The sequence below is a fragment of the Dermacentor andersoni genome, chromosome 1 (assembly GCF_023375885.2).
Source record: "Dermacentor andersoni chromosome 1, qqDerAnde1_hic_scaffold, whole genome shotgun sequence".
Taxonomy (NCBI): domain Eukaryota; kingdom Metazoa; phylum Arthropoda; class Arachnida; order Ixodida; family Ixodidae; genus Dermacentor; species Dermacentor andersoni.
Genome location: NC_092814.1, coordinates 132,397,918 through 132,422,667, shown reverse-complemented (window position 1 = coordinate 132,422,667; position 24,750 = coordinate 132,397,918). Strand labels below are relative to the sequence as shown.

The window sequence follows — 24,750 nt, the reverse complement described above, 5'->3', positions numbered from 1 at the left end:
ACGTCAACCGTTCTTATGTTCTTTTAGCTCTACATACTCCTAAATATCACTATAGAATGACTCTGCCCTCTACCCACAAAATACGTTTGCTCGCCAACCTGGAGGCGTGGTTCAAGGTCCCCTTTAGGGGCACTAAAGAGAAACACTAAATTGCGTTAGACGGACAAAGCATTCGTTCGAAACACTGTTTCTGTTGATTTCGTGGTAAGGGGGTTACAAGAAAATAAAATGCAAGATAAACTTCGTATTTTTTAGCATTCGCATCGGTACTTCAGTGCGACGTCACGGAACCCAAAGTATCTTCTGGCATTTGGGCCCTCATGGTGGCGGTACAAATTCTTGAAACTCGCGAAGTTCAGTCTTTGGATATCCTAGAATACAATCTAGTTCTTGTAGTCCACGAAATTTAAGCCCGAGCAGACACCGCCAAAACATTGATGACGTCACTGCGAGCTGGTGCGGGTGACGTCATAGACGTCTACGCCACCAGTCTTTCGTTGCTGCATCTTTTTTTGGCTTACGTAGCTTCCCGTCACTAGGGGTGTGCGAATATTCGAATAACAAATCGAATAAGATCCTATTTGATTGGGTCTTCGAATCGAATAGGCACTATTCGTAAATGAGAATATTTTTTTTTAATTTTCAAATATTTCAGAATGTCAAGTGCATCCAAATAAACATAAAATTGGAGCCAAAGTATAGTAAATAATCACCCCGCGGGCATAGTAGTATAGAAAATGGGAACTTGCGTAGTGGAGCTGGCTACGTCACTTAGGCAGCCATACTTTACAGGCTGTACAGAAATCATTTGCACTCTTTCAAGAACCCTGTGCTTGTGATTTACTCGTTTACTCTTATGCTCCATTTGGGTTTTAATTAATGCTTCATACCATAACTTGCTATTTTTAAGAGCACTGGGATGTGAATGTTATTTTATATTACCTGTGATAATGGCTGTTCTTCGTTCGAAAAGTATTCAATATTCGATTAACTTTTGGCACCATTCGATTCCGATTCGGTCTCAATATGCACTATTCAAGCACCCTTACCTATTGCAGAAGAGTGTCTTTTTTTAGTATTGTAAAAGCCTAATTTACTAACATAGATCAACACATTTTTCTATTTAGTGTCTTGAGGCCCAGGATTTGCAAGGCTGCACCTATTTTGTCCTTATTGTTTGTACTTTTGTGCCTCTGCAACTTCGATTCCCTGGCTGAGAAGCAAAACTTTCTGCCATATTCTCACGTGCATATATTTATTAACTTGGATTATTCTTATTAGCATAATTGATTTAATGCTGTTCCATTATAATACACTAATATGGACACACATTCAAATAATGTAAGAACTTCTTGCTATTGTGACCTGATCTACGTTAAGGCCAGTATAATGGAAGGACTCCTTTTGCTCGATTCTAGCCTCTTCTCATCACCCACCACTCGTAACCTGCTGATCCTGGTGATAATGTAACGGTGCAGTGCTCAGACCACTGACGAAGTGCAAGAAGGAAAGCATTGGAAAAGAACTGTTACACAGCACAGTATAAAACAAAACAAGGCAGAACAAGTTTCAATACCTTTCTTCTTCCCTGCTGCTGCATCAAATTCAATATTTCTGAAACTTTTTATCCCTAAGCAGGCTGCATTAGCAGAGCCTACCCATTAGGCCCCTCTAAACCACCCTTTACAAGTTTGCAGACATTGTAGTGTGTAGTAACCCTTCCCAGGTCAAGCCAGCTTAGTGCAACTATAGGTAATTGGAACACAGTGCACAGTAAACATGATGAGAAGTAAACTTTCAATATTTAATAAATAGTATCACAGTGTCCTTTTACAGCATACAGCAAGACATGCAGATGGATGCACAGCTCATGTGGCAATCAATCACTTGGGCATGTGATGTGCAACAGGTTCAGCATCAGCTAAGCACAGGAAATAGAAAAGAAACACACATTCCTTCAAAAAGCTGGATAAGCACACAACAAAATCCTCTATGTGAGCTGCCAACAGCAGTTAGTGCAGTTGCAGCAGTCCCTAGCTTAATGGCACAAATGGGTTCGTGTGCTACATACACATGATTTGAAAAACATGAATGTAAAAGTAACAAGTTGAAGGATGTTTTTCATTTGGGAGCTAGAGTAAAGTTCTATCATAGATAAATTTACAAGGCCTGGAATGCAATTTAAGCAGTTGATCATGTCTAAAGTATGCTTAAGCTCTCCAATCACAAGTGGTTAGCTTAAAGCAATGGCCATTCACTTTCATTACTGTTCCCAGCTGTCAATGAATGTACAGTCTGTCGCAAAAGTGTAAATGACATCGATCTTTTTGGCAGAGCAAGCCAGTTCATGCATGTTGAAGGTACAGTTATAGCCCCTTACGGCAGCAAGACTAAAGACACATGTCTGTGCAGGCAAATGATGCACAGGAACCGGCACACCCTGATAACAAAAGGCATGGAATTTAGACTTTTGCAAGACCGTACAACACTGACTGGCTCAGGTTTTTAACAGGAGCCTATGAGCTGCAGAAGTAAGCAGGTAACTTGTAACTTTCCACCCTTTCACACTGCAGCAGTGCACTGAGGTATTTTTTTTTCTGTACTTTGTTAAGCACAATACCAAATGTTTAAATTACAAAACAATGGTATATCATGCACCTAAAAATTTAGCATACTATCAGAGAAAAAAAAGTTTACAAATGCCAGCAATGAAAAAAAATTTACCATTGACCTGGAAGAACAGCAAAAATGTGGTGTGCTGCATTGAACACACATAAATGCACACTGCATACCATCTTTCCATTCAATTCTCTATGTTCCAAAAGCATTCAATTTATGTCAACTACAGTGCACAAACCTTTCTCTGATAGTGCAGATTGCATTGATGTGTAGGGCAAGAAAGAAATCACTCTAAACGAGTACTACAGTCATACACAGTGGACTAAGTGCTTAACAAAACTATGGGCCTGGGCAATGCCACTTTTAAGTTGTTTTTTTTTAGTCATGCGTGACACAGCCACTTAGGTGAGCTGCACTCATGTACACAGCCACCAGATACATCACACTTCAATGAGACCACCTCATCTGGCTGCCTTAACGAATTTTGAAAGCACCGCAATACACACAGTGGTTACAATGTACACAGTAGCTGTCCTAGCACAGATGGAGAACACTATGTTGAAGGGGCGTGATTTCTCATGTTCAAACTGCAGTCAGTTTCTAAGAGTTAAACCTTTTAAACATTGCAAACCTGGTGAGGTACTCAAAAATGACTTAAAATAATTGCTCTTATCAAGACGCTTTAGTCCATGCAAAACATAAAATCAATGAAGGACCTTAGCTGCACTAACACGAACAACACACATGCTCTGAATGAATCAATGCTCAGGATGATTATAGGTGTGTATCATTCACTGCACAGCTGTCACTGCATTGATCCAATATAAAAGAACCATTACTTTTGTCCACTAAGTCAGTTACTTAGATTCTATCCAAAGCTTAACTTGGCCAGCATCGTTTAAAAACAATAGTGTTGACAAAAATGAGTTTTTCATCAATTATATGATAAGATCATCCAACCCTGTATATATAAAGCAGCATCTGTCCGTTTTCAGAAACATTTTGTTATAAGTAATGCCTTTATGTAGTACTCGACACACAAGTTTCCAACAGGCAACACTACCTCATTTTTCTTTTGTTACATTAATAATTGAAAGTGTAAACTACTAAGAATGATCTTCAAATTGCAAAATGTTTTATCAAAACTAATCATCACCATACACTGAACTCTCCTGATAATGAACCATTGACATAACCAAAGAGCTTTGTTCAACGCAATGGCCATAAAAGCAGAGGAATTAAGTAAAGCTCAAACAACACTGAAGGTACACTCAAGCACTGCTAACCCTCAACAAGTCCCTGTTAGTACAAACATATAGATATGCTATGTTCAATCATTTTGAAAAATCCAGAGTCTTAAAGCTGGTTTCTAGTGAAGTGCCTTAGTGGCACCTTAAAGAAAGCATGCTACGACGCTCCTATTTTGCACATTATTTTGCACAGAACGGAACAAAAGTGCAGTCTAAGCTGGGGTCATTCACATTCTACTGAGATTTTTTTCCATATTGCTGAATACGCACAACTCCCCTCTTCACTCAGTCTTTCTTTGTGCTGTGCCCAACCAGTGCACCTTATGATAGCACAGCTTTTGAAAATATAAATGGGATCTTGAATGCATTCACTTTGCCATGTGACAGCAGCAGCAAGAGGTATACAGCAGCAACCACTAGAATGCTATCAACTCTTTCCACACCGAAATTATAGAGCGTCCATCACCAATGATTGATGGGCATTGTTACATTGATATTGTTACGGGGTGTGTAGAAGGCGTTTATTTCATGGAGCCATAGGGCAAGCAGGTGCCGGTACTGCACGTCATCCTGCTCTTGCTCGCTGCCCTCTTAATCTTGTTGTTGCTGCTGATGCTGCTGCACCACTACCTTTGAAGTGCTGTAACATGTTACAGTGTGTCACATGTTACAGTGCATCACATGTTACAGCACGTCAATGGTAGTGGAGCAGCAGCATCAGCAGCAACAAAAAGATTAAGAGGGCAGCGAGGAAGAGAAGGACGACGTGCAGTACTGCCACCAACTTGCGCTACGGCTCCCCGAAATAAATGTGCTCTACACACCCCGTAACAATATTAAAGCCTCTGCAGAACAGCCAGCCTTACTGCACTATCTCATAGCAAGTTTTAAGACCACACATTTGATATCTATGTAATTATTCCAATAGTTTTTAAGCAGTGTCCAAATTTGAAGCCATGTTACTGCTGACAGCCATGGTCAGCCAGGAAGGACAAATGCAGAAATTAAAGAAGTGCTATCAGGACAACCAAGTAGAACATATTTTTGTTTGTAACAACTGCCATGCCTATCTTTCAGTCTGTGGAACTGCTTTTTGCAACGGCATGTCAAACATGAGAGCTGACATAACTTTTGGTAGCTCAAGAAACGTGATCTAGAGCATTACTTTTTTTTTATAACTGTGTTCACAAAATAGGGAACACTTTGTATATTCTGAATTATTCTTGGCTATTTTACTGCAACAAAAGTTCAAAGCTCAAAATAGGGCTTTCTGTGTCTGTATGGCTTTTCCATTACGCCGATGACAACAGCTGTTGTCACGGTGTCGTCGTCTGGCTATCTCCTCTCGCCATACGGTGAAGAAAAACAAAACTTTGCCTACCGCTACCATCAAGATTTGAACATGTGCCTCTGCAGCTATGTGCTTTTGGGAGCTAAACATCACTATTGCATGGCTTTGGCGCTTCATGTTTTGTTTGGGGTTTAGCACCCCCCATAAAATCTGAGATGGCAATGTCTGCACATTTATTTCAGAATTTTCAACAGTGAATACTGTGGCAGAGAAGGACAGCATTTTGTACATTGCAAATCAGTTTTTGCCTCACACAGACAGAGATGTACCGTCTGTGCATGTACTTCAGAAGCCACAACAAGCAGTAATGCAACAAATGACGACAATGTTGTATGCATTGCAAAGAAGCTATTCTTGAGAAGATGGCAGTGTCTACTGTGACAGCCTGCTGCTGTCTTAAACATTGCCAAAGCAATCACTGAACTCTGCCGATTTTCTTTATTTTGCCTGAGATAAAAGCATACTATCCTTGTCTGGCTTGGAAGAATTATTTGAAAATTATTGTTTAACAAAATAAATGTTGCATTCACAATCGAAATTCTGCCTTCAAATATACATAACAAACAAACATAAAAGCCTATTTAGCTTCACTTCTTGTATGCCATTACATTCTAATCAGAACAGTTAGCCCAGAAAAAAATTTAACCGAAAGCTACAGGCATTTTCCCTATTGTCGGGAAAGAGTAATGAACTCCATGGTACATGCTTTGTTGGAACTCTGCCACATTTGCTTGCTGTCTCTGGCCTACAACCATATCCTGGTTCTGCTCGCACCAGTCTTCATGCTGGCAGCCTGGCCTTTTTAGGTTAATTATGGTGGTTAAAAGCCAGTTTCAGTGCACTGCCATTTCTATTTTAATGCTTATTATTCAGTTCATCATAAGTTGTGAAGTATCTTAGCATTATTTGATGCGTAGATTCACCAAACCAGCACCTCTAAAGATGAGTTGTACACTGAACTGGGAAACTGAGTAGGGCTAAAAGGACAGACACAAGGTACAGCACCCGACATGACTTGTGTCATGTCCTACCTTTAGCACTCCTCAGATCCCCAGTACGACAGACCAACTAGCCTGCCTTGCGTTTGCATGCTGAACATGTGGCACACGAGTGCACATGCATTTCTTTATTTCTTGCTGAATGGTTTGGCGACTCAGAATAATTGCCCAAGTTACTTTCCTACATACAGCTCGTACCATAATAATGATTATCTTGGCAATCTCTGATTCGGCTCAGCCGCCTTTCATTGCATCCTCTGATGTTGTTCCGACAACCTAGAAGAGTGCATCAAAAAAGGAATGTGGCAACATCTAATACCTGCTAGACTTAGAGCTTGCTTCAAAATGTGGCCTAAAGATGCGCTGCATTTCAAAAGGTCTGCATCTTTTTCCTGTGTCGTTGAGGCATTCTTTTACCTAAGGCTGACTAATGTCAGGCACTAGCTGCAAGAAACGTAGAAGTGTAAGTAGGGGAATAAAAAAAATGTTGGCTTGTACCTTCTCACCCATTTACTTTGTAAAAGTGGAGTCTGCCACCAGTTCACTTGAAATAATATGGTAAAAGCGAATGCGCTCTGGTTAGGCAACAACCAGAAGCTAGACTGACAATTCCACTAAAACAACTACTATAAGACGAGTATTTGCTGTATATTACAGCAAGCACCATCAGACAATAGCTAACCATGGTGCAGAAGCATGCCTGGTAGAGAGAGGTATATTCATAAAAACATACACCTTGTCGATTTCTACAGAACTCATTCGGATAGATTCCCACCACATTGAGATGCCAATTAATTAGCTTTCATACTGGCAAACTGTAATCCTCCTGGTTAGCTCAGTTGATGAGTCTAACCCAGTCAAGCACAAGTTTCATATCCAATCCCCAGACTACAACAAAAAGCTTTCTTTCCAAGGAAACATTTACAGAAGCTTCATGCTACATTTGATTTGTGCCAACTCCTTTTCATCCCCACTTCAAAGAGGTCAGGCACTACGTAACATATGAAGTGATCAAGCTCTCCATTCTTTATCAACCTCTTTCACTGAACATGGCTCTTGTCACTGTCCTCCAGGAACATAATATTTACTGGAATGAAGGAATTTATTTATTTACTGCACCTATGAATAAACTTATATAAACTATAAACTTATATAAGACCGAATTTTTCCTGCAATCTTAGCAAGGTATGATGCCAAAGGAATTCACCGATTAAGGGAGTAGTCTCATGCTCACATAACATAAAAGAAACCACGCACAATTAAAATGTAAAACCTGTTTTAGCACTTAAGTTACAATTAAAGATGTTCAGCATTTTATCTCACAGCCTCTTAAACTAGACCATACCGATAATACCCAGGTCATTATGTATACACAGCATCCTAATATTTTTAAGCTGCTAAATGATTGTATGAAAGTCTAACTTTCTTTTTTTTTTATTGAGCATGAAACTTCAGACATAACTCGGCACACTCACCGGACTTTGTTTAGAAACAGTGCCACTAGCAGCTGCTTTTGCCTCAAACCATTTAAAGTGCCAGTTAAAAGAACTGAACTGAAAGGGTGCTGCCATTTTTCCAGAAGTTTTCTTCTGTTCTGGATTTAAAGAATGGTGTTCAGCTATGCACACAACTCCATAATGCTGTTAACGACACTTTACACTCTGATGTATTTAGAACAAAAGACATCATGTAAGATTTCACCAGCTGCATGAAAACATGTGCACAATGTGACCTGTAAACACCGACGCAAGTTTCCAAGCAATATTAAAGATGCACGCGACACAGTGTCAATGTAATTGTCACAGTAAAACTGCAAATGATATGTCCAGTCTCAGAGTCTTCAAAATATATTTTTTATAGAGAGAACTATGCGGGCCACTGTAGCTACCTTCATTTCAACAAATTTGGACGATGACAAACAAGTTTGCCTGCTCAGAAAGGGATGGATCCTGCCACTTCATTAGCATTGCTTCCTTCGCTTGACCGATTTGGTCATAAATTTGAGGCTTTGTCAGAGTAAAACTTCGTATCATTCACTTCATCGGAATGTCACATTGACCTCTGCCACCTTGGACAAGCCACTAATCCTTACTGTGATAAGCGCGGCGAGTTTAAAAAGTGCAACATTTTATTGGAATGCCCAGATGACAGGAACAGTTATTTTAGAAGAATGGACTAAACTCCTGTGAATCCACTAGAGATAAGAAAGATATTAGTTACCACGACTTGTCCGTCAAAAAAAAAGAAAAAAGAAATCAAGCTCTAGAATATCTTCATCTGCACTGTTCTTTGCCTTACCTTTACATCATCACCCTTTGTATACCTAATATACCTTGATCGTATTTTTTTCACACTTAAATTTTGCCACTGTCCTCCTTATAGTGCCCCTGTTGTCTCCAATCTCCCTCCTTACACAGAAGGGAGCATGTTGCTGGTTGTAAGGAAGCCAGCTTCAACCTGTGCTTTTCCTTCAAGGGTGCCTCATCAGGTTTGGCCATTTTGAGCTGACAAGTGCGGTGCATACAATGCACTAATGATCGTGTCTGCTAAGTATTACACCCCTAAGCGCCGCAGAAAGAGCTTAAATTTCAAATTAAATGCCATTTGCCCTTCTTCTTGCAGGCGCCGTGCGCTCCCAGCCGGAGAGTCAACATATATCGCGCAAGTGTGCCTACACACATGGCAGTGCTGTGACGTCACTCATAGTGACACGCGACTTCAAGAGTTATTCAAGGCAACATCAGTTATTTGTTTAATCAGTTGCTTCGATAGATAAATTAAAATTTAGAGAAATAATGAAACATACAAACTGAATGTCTTCATGTTTTTGTTTTACTTCGTATTGTATCAAGAGATGTACTTCCGTTTCGTCTGCTTGTTCCCCCATTGTGCAGCCGTGCTCGCAGAGAACGAAACTCATTTTATACCATGTTCCAGTGCTGCGATCATGCCCTTTCATTCTCTCACACCTGCCTCATTGCTCGTGATTGTGGCACTGATCAGGTGTTCCCGCGCAGAGCGTGCAAAATAGTCTGCTGCGCGAAACGAGACAAACACAACAGCTTGCGAATGAGACCGTTACCGGTAGTGCACCATTCAGCAAAAACGCACAAGAAAAAAGAATAAGAAAAGAGAAGGTGGGACCCATGAAGCGTTTACTATGCGATCCTCCAGCTCCAGTATGGGAAAACACAGTGAAGGATTTTCGCGTGCGGAGGCTAGACTGGGCAAGTGACAGAGTGTCTATGTTGGTGATGACGCTCACCTCCTTAAATCATAGGTTTGCACAAATTCAAACATTTCTATCTCCGATATAAATGAACTAATATGAAAAATTGTTGCGGTAGAATACTCCTTAGGGGGCACGTAACAACTTCCAGCATATAAGCAAAATTTGCTATGTGGACTGGCAAGGGGTCGCTTAAAGAGCTATCTCCTATGCATTTGATGGCTTTTAATTCAAATTGCATTGTTTTTGGCTGGCAGTTACATATGCACTGCTTTTCACAGTGTTTCTGTAGCACAGGTCCTTGATCAGCTGTGTGAGAATGTGCGCACTATGTAGCCTCCAAATGATGGCAACTGCCCTATGATTGATGTTACAGCATGGACAACTGCTTTGGACAGCATACCAAACTCGCCTATAGCCTTATGGTTAAGTTTCATGACAAGAAAAGAAGTATTAAAGACTGTGATAGCACTCACAAAACAGCCATATATGCTGCAATGTTGCACTAGACAAAGAACAAAAACAGAAATGCATGCATACAAGAAGCACATGTCAACAGAAAGTATGCCAGTGCTTGATCTGCTAAAAATGCCTATGGTTTTGTACCACACATGTGCCTATAAACCAGTAACACAAAGAAAGCAGTAAAACCTTAAGTCACTACAACATATCAATTTTCCCCCATGAGAAAAGTAAATATAGCCTTGTCAGAAATCAGTTACAGCACCTCACAATGGGATATTAGCCTATAACTCTCCACTGTCAAAATAGTAGACACACATGCTTCTAAGACTGCTGTGAACATCCGGAGAGAAACTTGCAGTCCAGCTCACCTGCAACCTCTTTTATGTATGCATAAGGAATAGTCCTGTATTCACCATGGTGGGGTGCATCAAACTGCTTTTGGAAAGATCTATTTATCTTGGATCAATGCATTTCAAACTGCACAATCTAAAAAGCACAAATTGAAATACCCACTAAGCAACCTAAAGAAAAAAATTATGGAATTGTGGGTTATGAAGAACACCTCGATGGAGGACTCCAGATTAAATTTAACCATCTGCAGGTTCTTTGATGTGCGCCTAAACCTAAGTACATGCATGCTTTGGCATTTTGCCCCCATTCAAATACGGCTGTCACAACCAGGAATCGAACCCACGACCTCCTGCAACAACCTAAAAAAGGTAAGTTATCATGCAGTTACTAAGTATTGCAAAAAAGTACAATATAAGGTATGACGCGAACAGCAGGAGAGCAATAACTGATTTCCCAAACCAGCTGAAGCCACAGTAAGATAACTAGAGCCGTGCACTTCCTACTCAAAGCACCTCTTTTTTACCACATAAAAAATTTATCCCTGGAAGGAAACTGAACAACATTTCAAAATTTACAAATTAAATCTAGACAGATGCACTGCAGCCGACAAGAGCATTGCAAACATTTAGAGCTATTATTTTAGTAATCACGGCAGCAAGACATGGTCCACAGTGGCAATGACCCCTCTTAAAGACAGTTTCTGCTATGTCACTCTGCAAGCAAGCTGCATCAGTATGCACACAGAGCTAATGCGTTTTCTCTATCCCAATTGGATTTGGTTCACAGCTTCACAACAGAATCCTTTTGTTTTCAATAGTAATACTAATAGTAATATTTTCAATAAGTAATCAATAAGCGAGACATCAGAAATGCACAAATTTTAGTAGGTAAGAAATGCACCTGCTAATGCATCACACGAGTTTGAAACACAGCATTTCAGATGTACTCTGTAGTGCAGCCAAGCTAAGCACTACTAATTTGTTGTTTGCAAGAATGTGGCATGAAAGGCTCATATGAGCAGCATGCGGTGCTAAATTCAACAACTTCTCAGCCATATGCCAACTACATTCAAGACCAGAGAAATTCAAAAGCAAAAGCAACTTGTATTAGTATTTAAAAACATTTTTTTTTAAACCAACAGACCTACTTCATGAAAGTTACATTCACGCCCACAATGAAAAATAAAAAATTCATTTGCAGCACACTTAAAGGTAAACTGAAACACTTCAAAAAAGAAACTTGTCAGCAGGTTATTAGTTTTTTACCCCCTGAATACAAAAATCATAGTTTGACAGGCCACAAGTCAATGCAAGTTGCATTAATTTAGCAAAAACTAGTAGCAGTGTCAGCGAGAGAAGCCGTGGGTCGATTAAGGGGCTCTGATGGCGAAGACGATTACGACATCTTCGGTATCTGCAAGGCACGCGATTCAAATAGAGCGCTCATGTGACCCCTGTGTTGATGTCATCCTCGCGCCCAGCCTTTCACCACTGCGCTGAGCACACAAGGGCGGCAGAGTTTCGACGAAAATTTATATGGCGATTTGGCACTGCTATGTGCACTATCAAGAAAATAACTTCAGAAGCTAAATTATACTTTGCCAGCCTACTAAACCACTGTAAATCTTCCAATTCTAAAATCTATACAGCTTCCCTTTAAGCAGTCTTGGTCAAATGTGAAAACATGTCAACAAAGTCAACAAAGCTTATTTCAAGTCAAAATGTTAGAAATACCTCATTGTTTCATGTACAGCTTTGAACTTGGCTAAAGTGACCCCTACAACACCAAAAGCTCTGATACAGTACAAAGACAAAATAAATACTACGTACTCCAAATAATCACTAAGCGCAGAAGCGACTCTTTTCATTTTGTTTAAGCTATCACAATAAGATACACTCGAGGGACTGCAAGCCCCACTTCTTTGCTTGAGCAAAAATCAGTGCAGCTGTTTAGAAGCCTTTAAAAGTATAGCCACTTCGATTATTTGCAGATCATAGATAATGAATACTGCAGAGATACCATAGAATAGCCCTTAAGGCTAATACACAGAGTGCCAACAAATTATGAAAGGAAATGCTGCAGCAACAAGTGAGTAATGTACTATAAAATTTTAGGTCATTACAGAAAGAAAGCAGCTAAAAAAAAAGAATTTAAGGTGGAAACCAGATCTATAACACTGCCAAGCTACAATGAGGGATGTTCATAAAGTTCGTATTATTGTCATGAAGGAACGTAGACTAGGCCATGAGACTAATCTGGAAGCATAATCTGAGCTCACACTAATTTTAACCTGCTGCATTATTTGTTCAACAGTTATTCTATAGTGAGCAAGCATTAGTGCCTCAACCTGAGTATCAATTTGTGGTTCGTGATGGTCAGCCACTCGATGTCCTTTGTTGTCCTGGCTTGTTTAACTGCATTAAAATCACTTGCACAATTTCACAACAGTGTCACAACCTCGGACATTGTCGCCGTGCACCACCACCAGCTTGGCATAAATCTCCTTGGCACTGGGTCCCTTCAAATACAGAAAGCAGATCACTTCTTGCGCTTCAACCAACTTCAGCGATGGGTGCTGCTGTTTTTGTTTTGATGTTCTAAGGGTGTACCATAACACTATGTAAAAAAATATTTATATTTTGTTGAAACTAGAGAGACGGGCACTCATTTTGATGCCTATCATGTAAGCCTGTAACAAATTTAAGGTACTGATATGAACTTTATGAACACCCCTCGTATGTGCAATGCTCTGAAGACCATAGGAGCTCAGTAACCTCTTTTACTGGAATAAATGGCTTCGACAATCTTGACAGTGTTAACCAACAATATTGCCAAGAGGAGCCCCACCACAGAAATGCATATCACTCAGAATGAAAAAAAAAAAAAAAAAAAGATGGCAGCTGCTATAGTTTCATTGGGGAAGCACAATATGAGCATGCATGGGTCTTCATTCCTTCCATAAGACAATTCACTATGAATTTTTTTTATATATGATCCACTTGTAGTATACTATTCTTAAAGGGACACTAAAGGCAAATACTAAGTGATGACTCAGAAGGGTTTGGGTGCGAGCTAGTTGGTACGGAATCATTCATATTTAAAACAGCGCCAAAAAAAAAACACGGACAAGGGAGGACACAGGATGAGCGCTGAAATACTAAGTCGTCGTGGACTGTTTAAAAACCATTTCAGAAACCTCGCAACACTTGTTTCGTGCCAAGACTTACTTTACGAGAAAATTAGATTTGAACGGTCCAAAGACATTTTTCGAAATTCAAATCTCCCACCACCCAACCGGGGGAGTGGTCACGTTGCATAAGTCACCACCACCCTTTGCTGCCATAGGTGATTAAAATGGCCCTCGACAGCAGTACCGAGCCATGACAGAGCGGTGGATTTGCTGCTGCAGCTGCTTTTTGGTCAAGTGGCGTAGACCGCTCGGGCATCTCGCGACATTACATGGAAGTTGAATTCTCTGCTACTTACAGTTTGTGCGAGTTTCGCGAGCAAGCAAAACCAGCGCAGGACTATGTGATAACAAAACTACTGAAACGCGAAAGAGTGGGCAACGCAGAGTCGAGCCAAAAAAGAAACCTTTCAACCGCCTGCGTTGTTGTCAAGGGTAATTTCAATGAGCTTTTTCTAAATACGAAATAGAACTGGACAAGTAGCATTTTACTTCACGTTATAATACAATACAAGGATGTTTTTTGCAACAAGGGGTTGAGTACTAGTGACAGAATTTAACTGAGGAGTGCTTTCGTCATCAGTCAAGTACGTGAATGCCTCGGGAGGAGTCTCTAACCATGTCCAGCATTTACTTTAATTTCTCAATTATTAGGGCTCTGTTCGCAATAATATTGACGCCTTAGAGATTCCCAAGCACTAATCTATCACTTTAGCTTGACTTAATATTTGCCTTTAGTGTCCCTTTTTAGCATAAGCTACATTACAGTTCTGGAAATTTTTGTGCTCAACATTGAACAATTATTGATTCATGCAATGAAAGCCTTGGACCTTGAATTTAGCCCAATGATTGCAGGTTATGCAAGTCATTTATTTCCAGTTCGATTGTCAGCCAAAATGCACTGAACAGCCTCTAAGCTTTTCCATTAATTTCATTTATCAGCACAACAACTAATATTTGTTTGTACTATGACAGCAGTTCTAAGCTAGGAAGTGTGTTCATGCTGTCCATCCCATGCAATCCCAAGCCTTGCCAACTGTGCGTCCATTCCGAAGCCCCACGACGACTTAAATGCACCAGCCCAACTATTTCACCAGCCCAACGACATCAGCAAGGAGCCATCTCCTTTCAAATTGGTTAGTGTTATAGATAGCTGTTAAAGCTTTAGCAGGAACAGGCAGACGAAGAGCAGGCAGATGGCTCGATCATGCACGGAAGTTCTGCTGATAGTATGCAGTAAAAAGCCAATGGAGAGAAGGTGTAGATTGAACAATATTTGTGAAAGACTGAATGAAATTGCACATAACTGCATGCATTGCAAGATTGCAAAATATCCTTGGACAATCAAACTTATTTGCACAATGTTGCATAGCACTGGGGGGCGACTTCATTCATAATTTAAGTCCTTTTCTTATACTGCAAAAAGAACTAACCTGCAATACAAAAGTGCACCTACTGAATAATGAATGGAAGCCAATTCACTTTACAAATCAAGCATCAAAAACCTGCCTCCCTCCCCCCATTTCCCCAAACCTGCACACACACACACACACACACACACACACACACACACACACACACACACACACACACACACACACACACACGCACGCACGCACGCACAGACACACACACACACACACACACACACACACACACACACACACACACGCGCGCGCACACACACGCACACACACACACACACCTTAGCCATTACGTATCTGTTATATGCATAGCTTATTAAAATAATTTGAGCACACTGCTGGAAAAGCTTTGGAAATTAAAAGGTAAATGATTTCACTGCTTACTGCCAAACACCATAAATTCTAAAATCAGAACAAACTCAGTTGTCGTTTTAAACTTTCCCATCACATACATTTGCACCATGTTGTTAATTTACATGGTAAGTAAAAATTGAGTTTTTCAATATGTGTTCAGGTAAATTGGCTAATATGTAACAACTCCAAACGAAACCCGTGTCCACATAAGCTGCCAAGAAAAAAAAATTACATGCCAATGTTTTTGCAGCAGTAAGCTATCAGGTTCCTCTGCTCAGCAGCATTATATATTTAGCTTCAATGGGTATGGCAGCAAATTGGTAACATGAATTTACATATTCTGCAAGGACAAAATGACATATCTGTTGCTCATCATAAGTGCAGCTACCATAAACGCATTCAAATGCAGCTAAGTATTCCCTTTAACAGGTACCTTTTCATGTTTCCAAATCTAGTGTGAACAAGTGCACGTTTTAATCTAAGCCTGTGCACTCAGCTAAAGTCAACAGATGCACCAGTAAGAATGCTTCTCTAATGGCTGAACTTTCAATATGGTGTTACTCAGCAAACTGCAACAGCAGTAGCATACATGCTACGATAGTGACTCAGCACAAAAGGCACGGCAGCTCACACAAAAAGTAAATGCAGCATTTCACTGATATAAAAATGTGAAAACTTGCTACATGGCATGCATAAGCATCTGCTACACTTCAAGTTACAACCTTGTCTCTCGCAACTGTCTTTGAAAATTATATGAAAATTCTGTAGCAGGCCGACATTATGCATGCTACTTGAGGGCAGAACAAGAAAACTAAATGCATGCAAAATTACACAATATGGGCAGTAATCATCACACACTGGCTTCCATCTCGGTGGCACAAACTGAGCAATACGCCCAGCACTGCCAAAACTCACATTAAGGTCTTGTCCGAGATGACATCAAGGTCATCTCTACAGCGGGGGACAAACAGGGTGCAGCACACATGCTCCCATATGTCCTGCGGGTAAGGTTGCGCTTCCTCCCAACCGAGACTGCCATCCAAGTCAAACCTCTCAACAACTCCACTTGCTCGATCAAATGTAGTGTCACTGTGGAAACCGCCAACTGTGTAGAGCCATGAGCCAAGCACTGCAACACCAGCATGGTATCGTGGAGTTGGCACTGTTGTCACAGGAGTCCATGCATTAGCAGCTATGTCGTATGCTTCAACTGACTCGGCGAGGACGCGCGTGCCCGTTGCAGCATCTTCATACCATCCACCACAGACCACAAGGCGGTCCCCGTAAACCACCATGGAGTGATCAGCTCGGGGTATAGACATAGGAACCATCGTCTCCCAGCTATCGGTGCGTGTATCATAGCGAAGAAGGGAGTTGAGCACTGAATCTGCATTGAGGCCACCAGAAACGAACAAGTATGGGCCCCAGGCTGCTCCAGCATGCTGAGTTCGGGCACCTGGAAGTGGGGCCACAGGCATCCACACATCAGTGTGCGGGTCGTAACGCTCACAATGAGCCTCTCCATCTTCAGCAGTGTCGACATCACCAAGCACCTCACCAGCACCCCCCACCGCATAGAGATCATCTCGTGCCACGCAAAGTGCAAATCGACAACGCTCCCAGCGCATGGGTGCCATGGTCGACCACTCCCCGGTGAGTGCATTGTAACGGAAGCCAAACGGGTGCACATTTTCCTGGTGCAGACTCTGGTTGAAGCAGCCGCCTACCACATAAAGCTCGTTCCCAAGAACAGCTGTGCCAAAATTGCACTGCTCTACATGAGGAATAGAAGTGAGATATTTCCAACGGCCTGCACTAGGCAAGTAGTATGTGATTTCATTAGTCACTCCCGACAAGCCAAACCCTCCTACCTTGAGCAATACAAGCTCCATGCCTCGAGTATTCACGAGGCTAGGGGGTGGTTGGCCGCCAATGCCAGACAGGTGGGGAGGAATCCTACGAGAGAAAAGGCACTGCAGGACTGGAGAATCCCATAACTCAGCAAGTCTGGATGCCGGAATTTCCGAAAAACAAACGTAAGAGACCAACTTGCGCGCCTGTGAGAGCCGATCCCCTACATCACAGGCAACCCAGTTGAGGACAAATGAAAGTACATCGCCCTCCGGACAATTCACAGGGAAATCGCAGGCAAGCAGATGCTCCATTTGTGTTGTTGAGAGCCGCTGAAATTCTGGTGTTTTTGCAAATTGGTGCAAGTTTGCACAAATAAAACGATACACTCGCTTCCGAAGTCTTCGCAATGAGTATGTTTCTGCAAGTGTAGCAACGTCAATGCAGTTTTCAAGGTCAAGCTGATCTTGCAGATATGAAGAGCAGGCTTCAACGACAGGAGTCAGTCCAATATGATTTGCTGTAGCCAACACATCTTGAATGTTCGCTAAGCTTAGCACCAGCCTTGATGTATATGCATACTCCAGTAGGCATCGCAGACCCTGGGCACTGACTCCATTAAGACAGATCTCAGGCTGACGGCTCTCGAGCATAGCATCTGTGAACATCGCACGAAAATAGTCACTGCAGGCAGCAAGAACAGCACGGTGTGCCTTGAACTCTCGTCCACCAGCGATTAGAGTTACATCAAGAAGCTGTCCACGGGCTCGCAGAAGGTTGAGGCCATTAAGAAGTGCATTGGCATGTGGTGGAGATTCAAAGTGAACCATTCGGAACCCTGGTACAGTTCCATCACTGTGCCTTGAGACTTCCTTCATCCTCTGCTCTTAGGCTGAATATGTCGTTCAGCTTACAACTGTGTTCAGCCGAAAAGGTTGCTTCTTTGGTAGAATCATCACTGCAAGGAGATCACTGGCACTGCTACCTGGGCATGAAAGAAAGACATCGCTTTAGTGCTAAGAAAATCGTTAGACTACAAAAGCTATAGCGTACACACACTATAGCATGTGCGTGCAGAAAGCAGCCCTTATTACAACGACACAGCCAGCATTACTGATGACACCAAGCCAAAAGCAAACTTTCAAACAGTCATTTCCTACTTGAGTAACTCGAATAAAATACGGTCAAAACACAAACATGATACATACACCTTAGCACTGTCTCATTAACTTATGCTCACACATGAAAAGAAAAAAAATCCATTGTTCCATTGAAATTTCTATTGTTCAGCACTGTGTGTCTGGTCTTTATTTTGTCCTGTCTGAAACGCGATTCAATTCCCTTCAAATGCACCAACCAGTCCAGTTTCATCACACTCCTGCACCACCATAGTCGGTTACAGATGACCACCACCATGCATGCTTTTGCTCGTTCCTGACACTGTCATCCACTCATTTGTCAGACCAATAATGGATGCTGAAACACCCCTTCTAGGTTGAGGCACATGCACTGCATGGTGGTGCCTGCACCTATGATTTCACCAGTCTTTCTCAAGTTTCAACAGTGCTGCGCTCTCCTCTCCTTGTTTGTCATTTAGGATAATGCTGGAACTTTAATAAAAAATAATGCAGCCGCTTATTTTTCACATATTTTACTGTTAAAAAAGGGCAGCACAAAAGAAAACAGAGAGGAGTAGAAATCTCCTGTACTGTTGTCGTTCTCCCCTTCATGTTCCATCTATCACACTGCCTTTTTTTATTATGCAAGTGTAACAACATGCCAAGTGATCCACCCTTCTACAAGCACTTCTAGACTTGCATAATGTTCATAGAAACAATGAGTAACTTGACAGCCTCAAGCAGATAATGCACTTTTAACATTTCCCCACCTGGCTTCTTGATGCATTTGCTTCAGCTAGAGATTAATGGTATAGTCAACACAGCGGCATTAAGGTAGAGCAGTTTAATCAGCGTGAGATGCCACCTACAAGGTATTTTCTAATTTAGTTGGCACATTTCAACATCAATATTACGACATTTCAAGTAACTACAACCTTATTAATCAAATTTGGGACAACTTCGGACAACATGCACATCTGTGAATGTGGTCAAAGTGCTCGTAATGAGTTCAATATGTCATCCATATTTTATTTTTTAAATTTACATTTTATTCTCTTTACATTTACATTTTATCCATGCAAAATAGTACAATTTGAAGACTTATCTTGCACCTTGCCTTTTCTCTGTAATGAGGGAATGAATGAAGTAACATTGCTATTTACTTGCAAGAAATGTGTCCCCAGGTGACCGTCTTCGAAAATATTTTGTCCACTCTCATCACTACCCAACAACCAGTCTTACAAGCTGCTCTAGCATTTGAACTACATTGAAAATGCCAGCCTAGATTTTAGGTCAGCGAATGATTGCTGCACTTTAATGGAGATGAGAGCAAAAACCTGAGTGATGGTGGCTGTGCCCTTGATACTACTATGCCACTATTTTTTGTCAAGGCAGGTGTACACATCCTTGTGTGTATGCAGCTACCCAAGTGTACTGCCGATGGAGAGATTGTATTTCAAAATAATGGAAACAAGTATGCTTTAATCCCTTAAATAAGAAATATAACTTTAATTGGATGCAGAAAGTTGCAAGAGGATAACACAAATTGGCTCACAGCGGTGAAACATTGTAACCAAAGAAGCTGTTATCCCATGTGATGTCAGATAAAAGCAAATGCCTTAACCACTGCCAACTGCACTCTTATTTATGAAACGTTACTTCTATGCTACCACTGGGAGATTTAGCAATATTTTATTTTCATGTGTGCAACTACACGTAGTTCTGGCTGAAAAGTTGTGTTGCGTTTACCATGTGCCATCAAATTGCCTACTGCACACAGCCACAAGCCCATTATTGTGTACTTGGAATTTCAATTCTCATGTTTCATATTTGCTTCACCTTTTGCCCTTCCAGTGCCCTTGAGGAGTGTCATGTACCATTTATATTCTCTTGTGCCATCAATTTTCTTTACAGCTGGGACACAACTGAATGTAAAAGAAAAAATTGTCTTCACACTGAATTATAAGTTTGCAGAAGCACATCACAATTTGGAGGCATTCTTTAATCCTATCAACTGCATACAGGCAAACCCGGATATATCGAATCTGAAGGAGATCACAAAAAAGTTCAATATATAGGTAATTCAAGAAAAAAGATTCTAATTAAAAATTTTCAAGGGGATTTTACAGCTGTTCGATGTACACAATAATTCGTTATATGTGGGTTCCATATATCCAGGTACGACAGTTGTTTTTAAAATTCACTTTTCTGCTGCCAAAGCTGCAATGATTCCGAGTTCAATTTATGCCACAAGTTATTGCTATCACTTTCAATCATTAGTGTGTTGAGATCTGGACACTTATAATCAAGCTAGCTCGTAGATATAAATATTCTGTTAAAAATGTTTCACATTTCTAGAAGAAACCAATGTGGGCATGTACAATTTCAATGATAAGCACACTGACGAGGTCATTGCAGGCTGTTGCTCAAGCCCAATAGAGTTAAATGTAAGCTCACTGAACCTGCAGAAGCAGAATTGCAGACGCTTACTCACACATTCGGCTACATATGCACGTTATGGAAACCTGTGCTTGAATGTGGAAATTGTTGTGCTTGTTGTTTCTTGAGCTGTTAGGACAACCGTGAACCTAAAGCTGCAAACGCATCCCAACACCCAAGCGCATACTCGGCAATCGATTGACATATTCAGGTTTGCTCACAACTACACCGCCAAGCTTACTAGGTATTGCACGCTTGCACAGAACATCTAGCCAAAACATTGACACCACCTTTCTAGCGGCCCCAGAACCACTTGTGATAAAACGAAGACTTTTGTATAGAAACACCGAACAGAATGTGTTGTCGTCTGCTGTGGAGGAACCACAAATATGATGACCAGCACAGATTTCGGTCGAGGCAGCGCAGCGCCGTGGCCGAGTTTCAGTGCATACACCCTATACAGCTACAATTACATTTGCTTATTGAGATATTAATTCTGGTTTCTTAACACGAATAACAGCATTTATTTGTTGAACTTTATTGAACCTAGCAAGCACTGTATGACACTATATGGAATACAGAGGTACATTTAGCACCTGATCCAGTACTGCATCTCTGTGTTCTTGGCTTCTTGTCTATGTTGTCATCTTGTTTTTTCTTGTTTCTTGTTTTTTTTTTTTCTTGCCCGTCGTCTACTAGCATGTATACTAAGTTTTGCTTACCGTTATACTAATGAGTTAACCATTGTATAATAATGACCATAGTGTTTCTTGATGCTTTTGTCCCCCCCCCCCTTATGTAATACCCTGAAAAGGGTCCTTAAGGGTCAATAAATGATGATGATGTTGTTTCGGGCTTATCCTGTCTAGTGTTCATCTAATGTAGCACATAGCAAGAAAATTAGTCGTACTTTTTAATCTAAGACACCTGTTGTACCCAAGCTCACGTTCTGCAATACCTAACATTTCTAAATCCTGTAGAAGAAAAATAAATGAGCTCTTTATTGAATGTATGGGCACAGCTGCCTGAATTGGCGTGCGCGGCTTAGTTGCTGCACGTGCCGATCCAGGCAGCCATGGTCTGGGCAAGTGACACACTTGAAATTGTTCAATGTTCGCTCACAACCAGATAATCCTGTGATGTGCTGGTGGCAAGTTCACAGTGTAAACGATAAGTGTGTGGAAATATGCATGTAGAACTGCATGTACAGCCTTTGTCAAAAGTGTACAGGCTACTCCGTGCCTAAACTGCGCACACCTTTCAGGTGCGTGGTGCGGTTCTCATGGCGCTCCTGACACTTCAGAACTCTGGATAGCGAGTACGAGTTCTTTTCATTCTACAGGGTGTTGTAACAAGAGACGGCCTGTAGTCACTCTTGCTGTTGCATGAAACATAGCCCATATACTTTGACAAAGCCTGTACCTGTAGATATATTTAGTGAAGCAAAAGCTGCGCTTAAAAAAAAATTAAATTGTGGGGTTTTACGTGCCAAAACCACTTTCTGATTATGAGGCACGCCGTAGTGGGGGACTCCGGAAATTTCGACCACTTGGGGTTCTTTAACGTGCACCTAAATCTAAGTACACGGGTGTTTTCGCATTCCGCCCCCATCGAAATGCGGCCGCCGTGGCCGAGATTCGATCCCGCGACCTCGTGCTCAGCAGCCCAACACCATAGCCACTGAGCAACCACGGCGGGTCAAAAGCTGCGCTGATTCCCCGTATTTCGAAATGCCTTTTAACTTGAAGCCCATGCTTGACTTAATCTAAATGACGCCTGGCCATGAATGTGCCCAAGATGCACATTGCATTTCCTTCGGTGCATTCACTTGCAGGCGTCATTGAAATCAAGTCCAGCGTGGTCTTCAATGCAAGATGCAAGCGTACTTTTTCGGGAAAGAAAGAAATGAAAGACTTGCCATAGAGACAGCTGACACAAAATTGACCGTTGCTGTATCAAAACAAGCGATTAAAAAATTAAATTATGGGGTTTTACGTGCCAAAATCACTTTCTGATTATGAGGCACGCCGTAGTGGAGGACTCAGAAAATTTCGACCACCTGGGGTTCTTTAACGTGCACCTAAATCTAAGTACACGGATGTTTTCGCATTTCGCCCCCATCGAAATGCGGCCGCCGTGGCCAGAACAAGCGATTCAGGTCACATGGTCAGAGTCAGTGCAGTTGAACAGGGCACTACTTTTGACTAGTTGGCCAGTCATACTGGGAAACTGTAGCTGCAGGGCGACACACACACGCACATGCAGACAGACGGACAGTGTGTCCTCGCACCATGCATCTGACTTTGTCCTTGTAGAACTACTCAATTTCACATGAATTGAGTGCAAAAGCTTGCACATACCGTAGAATGCGTAAGATTAGTGCCTGCAGCAAAGTTTAGTTATCAACAAGTCAACAGAAAAGTGGCGATGCACAAAACACTGCTAATGTGAAGTGGACCCTAGAAAGTACACTTCAGGACCCAAGAGGATGATGATGTTTCATACCGCAGTATATACAATGCGAATGCACAAACAATTGTCGGCTTAATTACAAGCCAGTCAATAGCGTAATTCTGCCAGACTCCTTCGTGGGAAACATCTAAATTTAAGAACGCCCCGCCAAGTACAAGCTCCAAAAACCTGAAGAGTAATGAATAACTGAATGTGCAAGTGAGCGGCAAAAGCTTAAAGATGAAGGGCACCGCAACAACGACTGGTGATCTAACACTTGCGCTAAGAACACCTATTTTTAAACGAGAGGCTGGCTGTCCGTCTTAAACACGTCCTAATTGTGTTTTAACGATGGAATAAGAAATATGCTTTAACATGTTCGTTGGACGTTATCTTGCGGATAAGGTTCTGAATGGTGTTGTAGAAGTCACGGGGTGCTTTTTTCGACGCGATGATAGATTGGATTGGTGGGCACATGTAACCGGTAAACGGAGGCCTCAGGAGAGCACATGAGATTATATTAACGCTGTGCCTAAAGGTACGTCGGACGTACCTGCTTTTCTTCTTCTTCTTGCGTCTTCATGTAATTTAACTGCCGTCGAACAAGTTTTATTACGCGAAACGTTTACGCTTTGAAACTGACTAGACGTGGATACAATACGTTTATAGAAGACTGTAAGCGCATTGATAACTTACCTACAGCACGCCCTGTGCGGGCGATTCCATGCCCAGAACTGCATGGCAATGGGATGGCGAACTAACCAGAGCCAATGCCAGAGCACGGAGAGTCGAAATCTCGGTCAGCTGTATTGTCGCTTGCACGTTAGGACTAACGTGGGAAAAACGCCTCTAATCGGCAAGCGGACAGATCACATGTGCTGGCAAATGCCCATGCCAGAGGCATTCAAGTCAAGGACCCTAAGTGGTTGATTACTGATTCCGATTAAAATGTTAGCGAGCGGACGAGCGCCTTAGCTAACGCATTAGCTAGCGACCTCAGAAGCGAAAGGATTAAAAAAATAAACCCTTGGCTTTGACTGGTGCTTTTGTTGGCTTATAAGCAAGGCTGGCTAAAATCCAGGCCAGGAAGATGTGGAGCACTGGTAGAGCATGTGGAGTAAGTGGTGCCCAAAACCCGACGTATATGACGTGTTTTTGGCTCGTAAAATCGCCTTCGCCGCATTCAACTAGCAAAAACATACCTTTTAAAATATGCGCTTAAACTCCAGAGCGCGTCACTCTACAAGGCGTGAATTCGGACAGCACCTAAATCCGACGTCTATGACGTGTTCCTGGCTACCGCAATCTCATCCGGCGCATTGAGCCTGGAAAAGCATAGCCTTAAAGATCTGCATCTTAAATCTAGAGGACGCCACCCTATAGGCAGTTGATTTGGACACCATCTCTTCCATGATGATGTAACACTAGGTAACATATAATGGAAAATGAACGTTTAGTAGTCAGAGGTACAGTGAAGTCAAAGTGTTAAGTCAAGAGTACGATGCTTCCTTTATATAGGTGGGCGTTCTCATCCAAGGAGCTGTCTCATCACTCAGCGGGCGCATTTACCAAACAATTATCCGTAATTTCTTCCTTCTGTGCGTGATTGGCAGCTTTAATGATGATGCCCTTGGTGACGTAATCACATAAGTAAACACAATTT

General features: G+C 41.7%; 1 protein-coding gene across 1 annotated transcript; it reads right to left on the bottom strand.

Annotated features, from left to right (window-relative positions):
• Positions 1-1,783: 1,783 nt before the first annotated feature.
• LOC126544254 (kelch-like protein 36) lies at positions 1,784-24,102 on the bottom strand. Its single transcript, XM_050191508.2, has 2 exons — positions 23,784-24,102; positions 1,784-18,064 (listed from the first exon to the last, which is right to left on the bottom strand). The coding sequence occupies exon 2, from the start codon at positions 17,955-17,957 to the stop codon at positions 16,140-16,142; it is 1,818 nt and encodes a 605-aa protein (XP_050047465.1). The 5' UTR covers positions 17,958-18,064; positions 23,784-24,102; the 3' UTR covers positions 1,784-16,139.
• Positions 24,103-24,750: the final 648 nt, after the last annotated feature.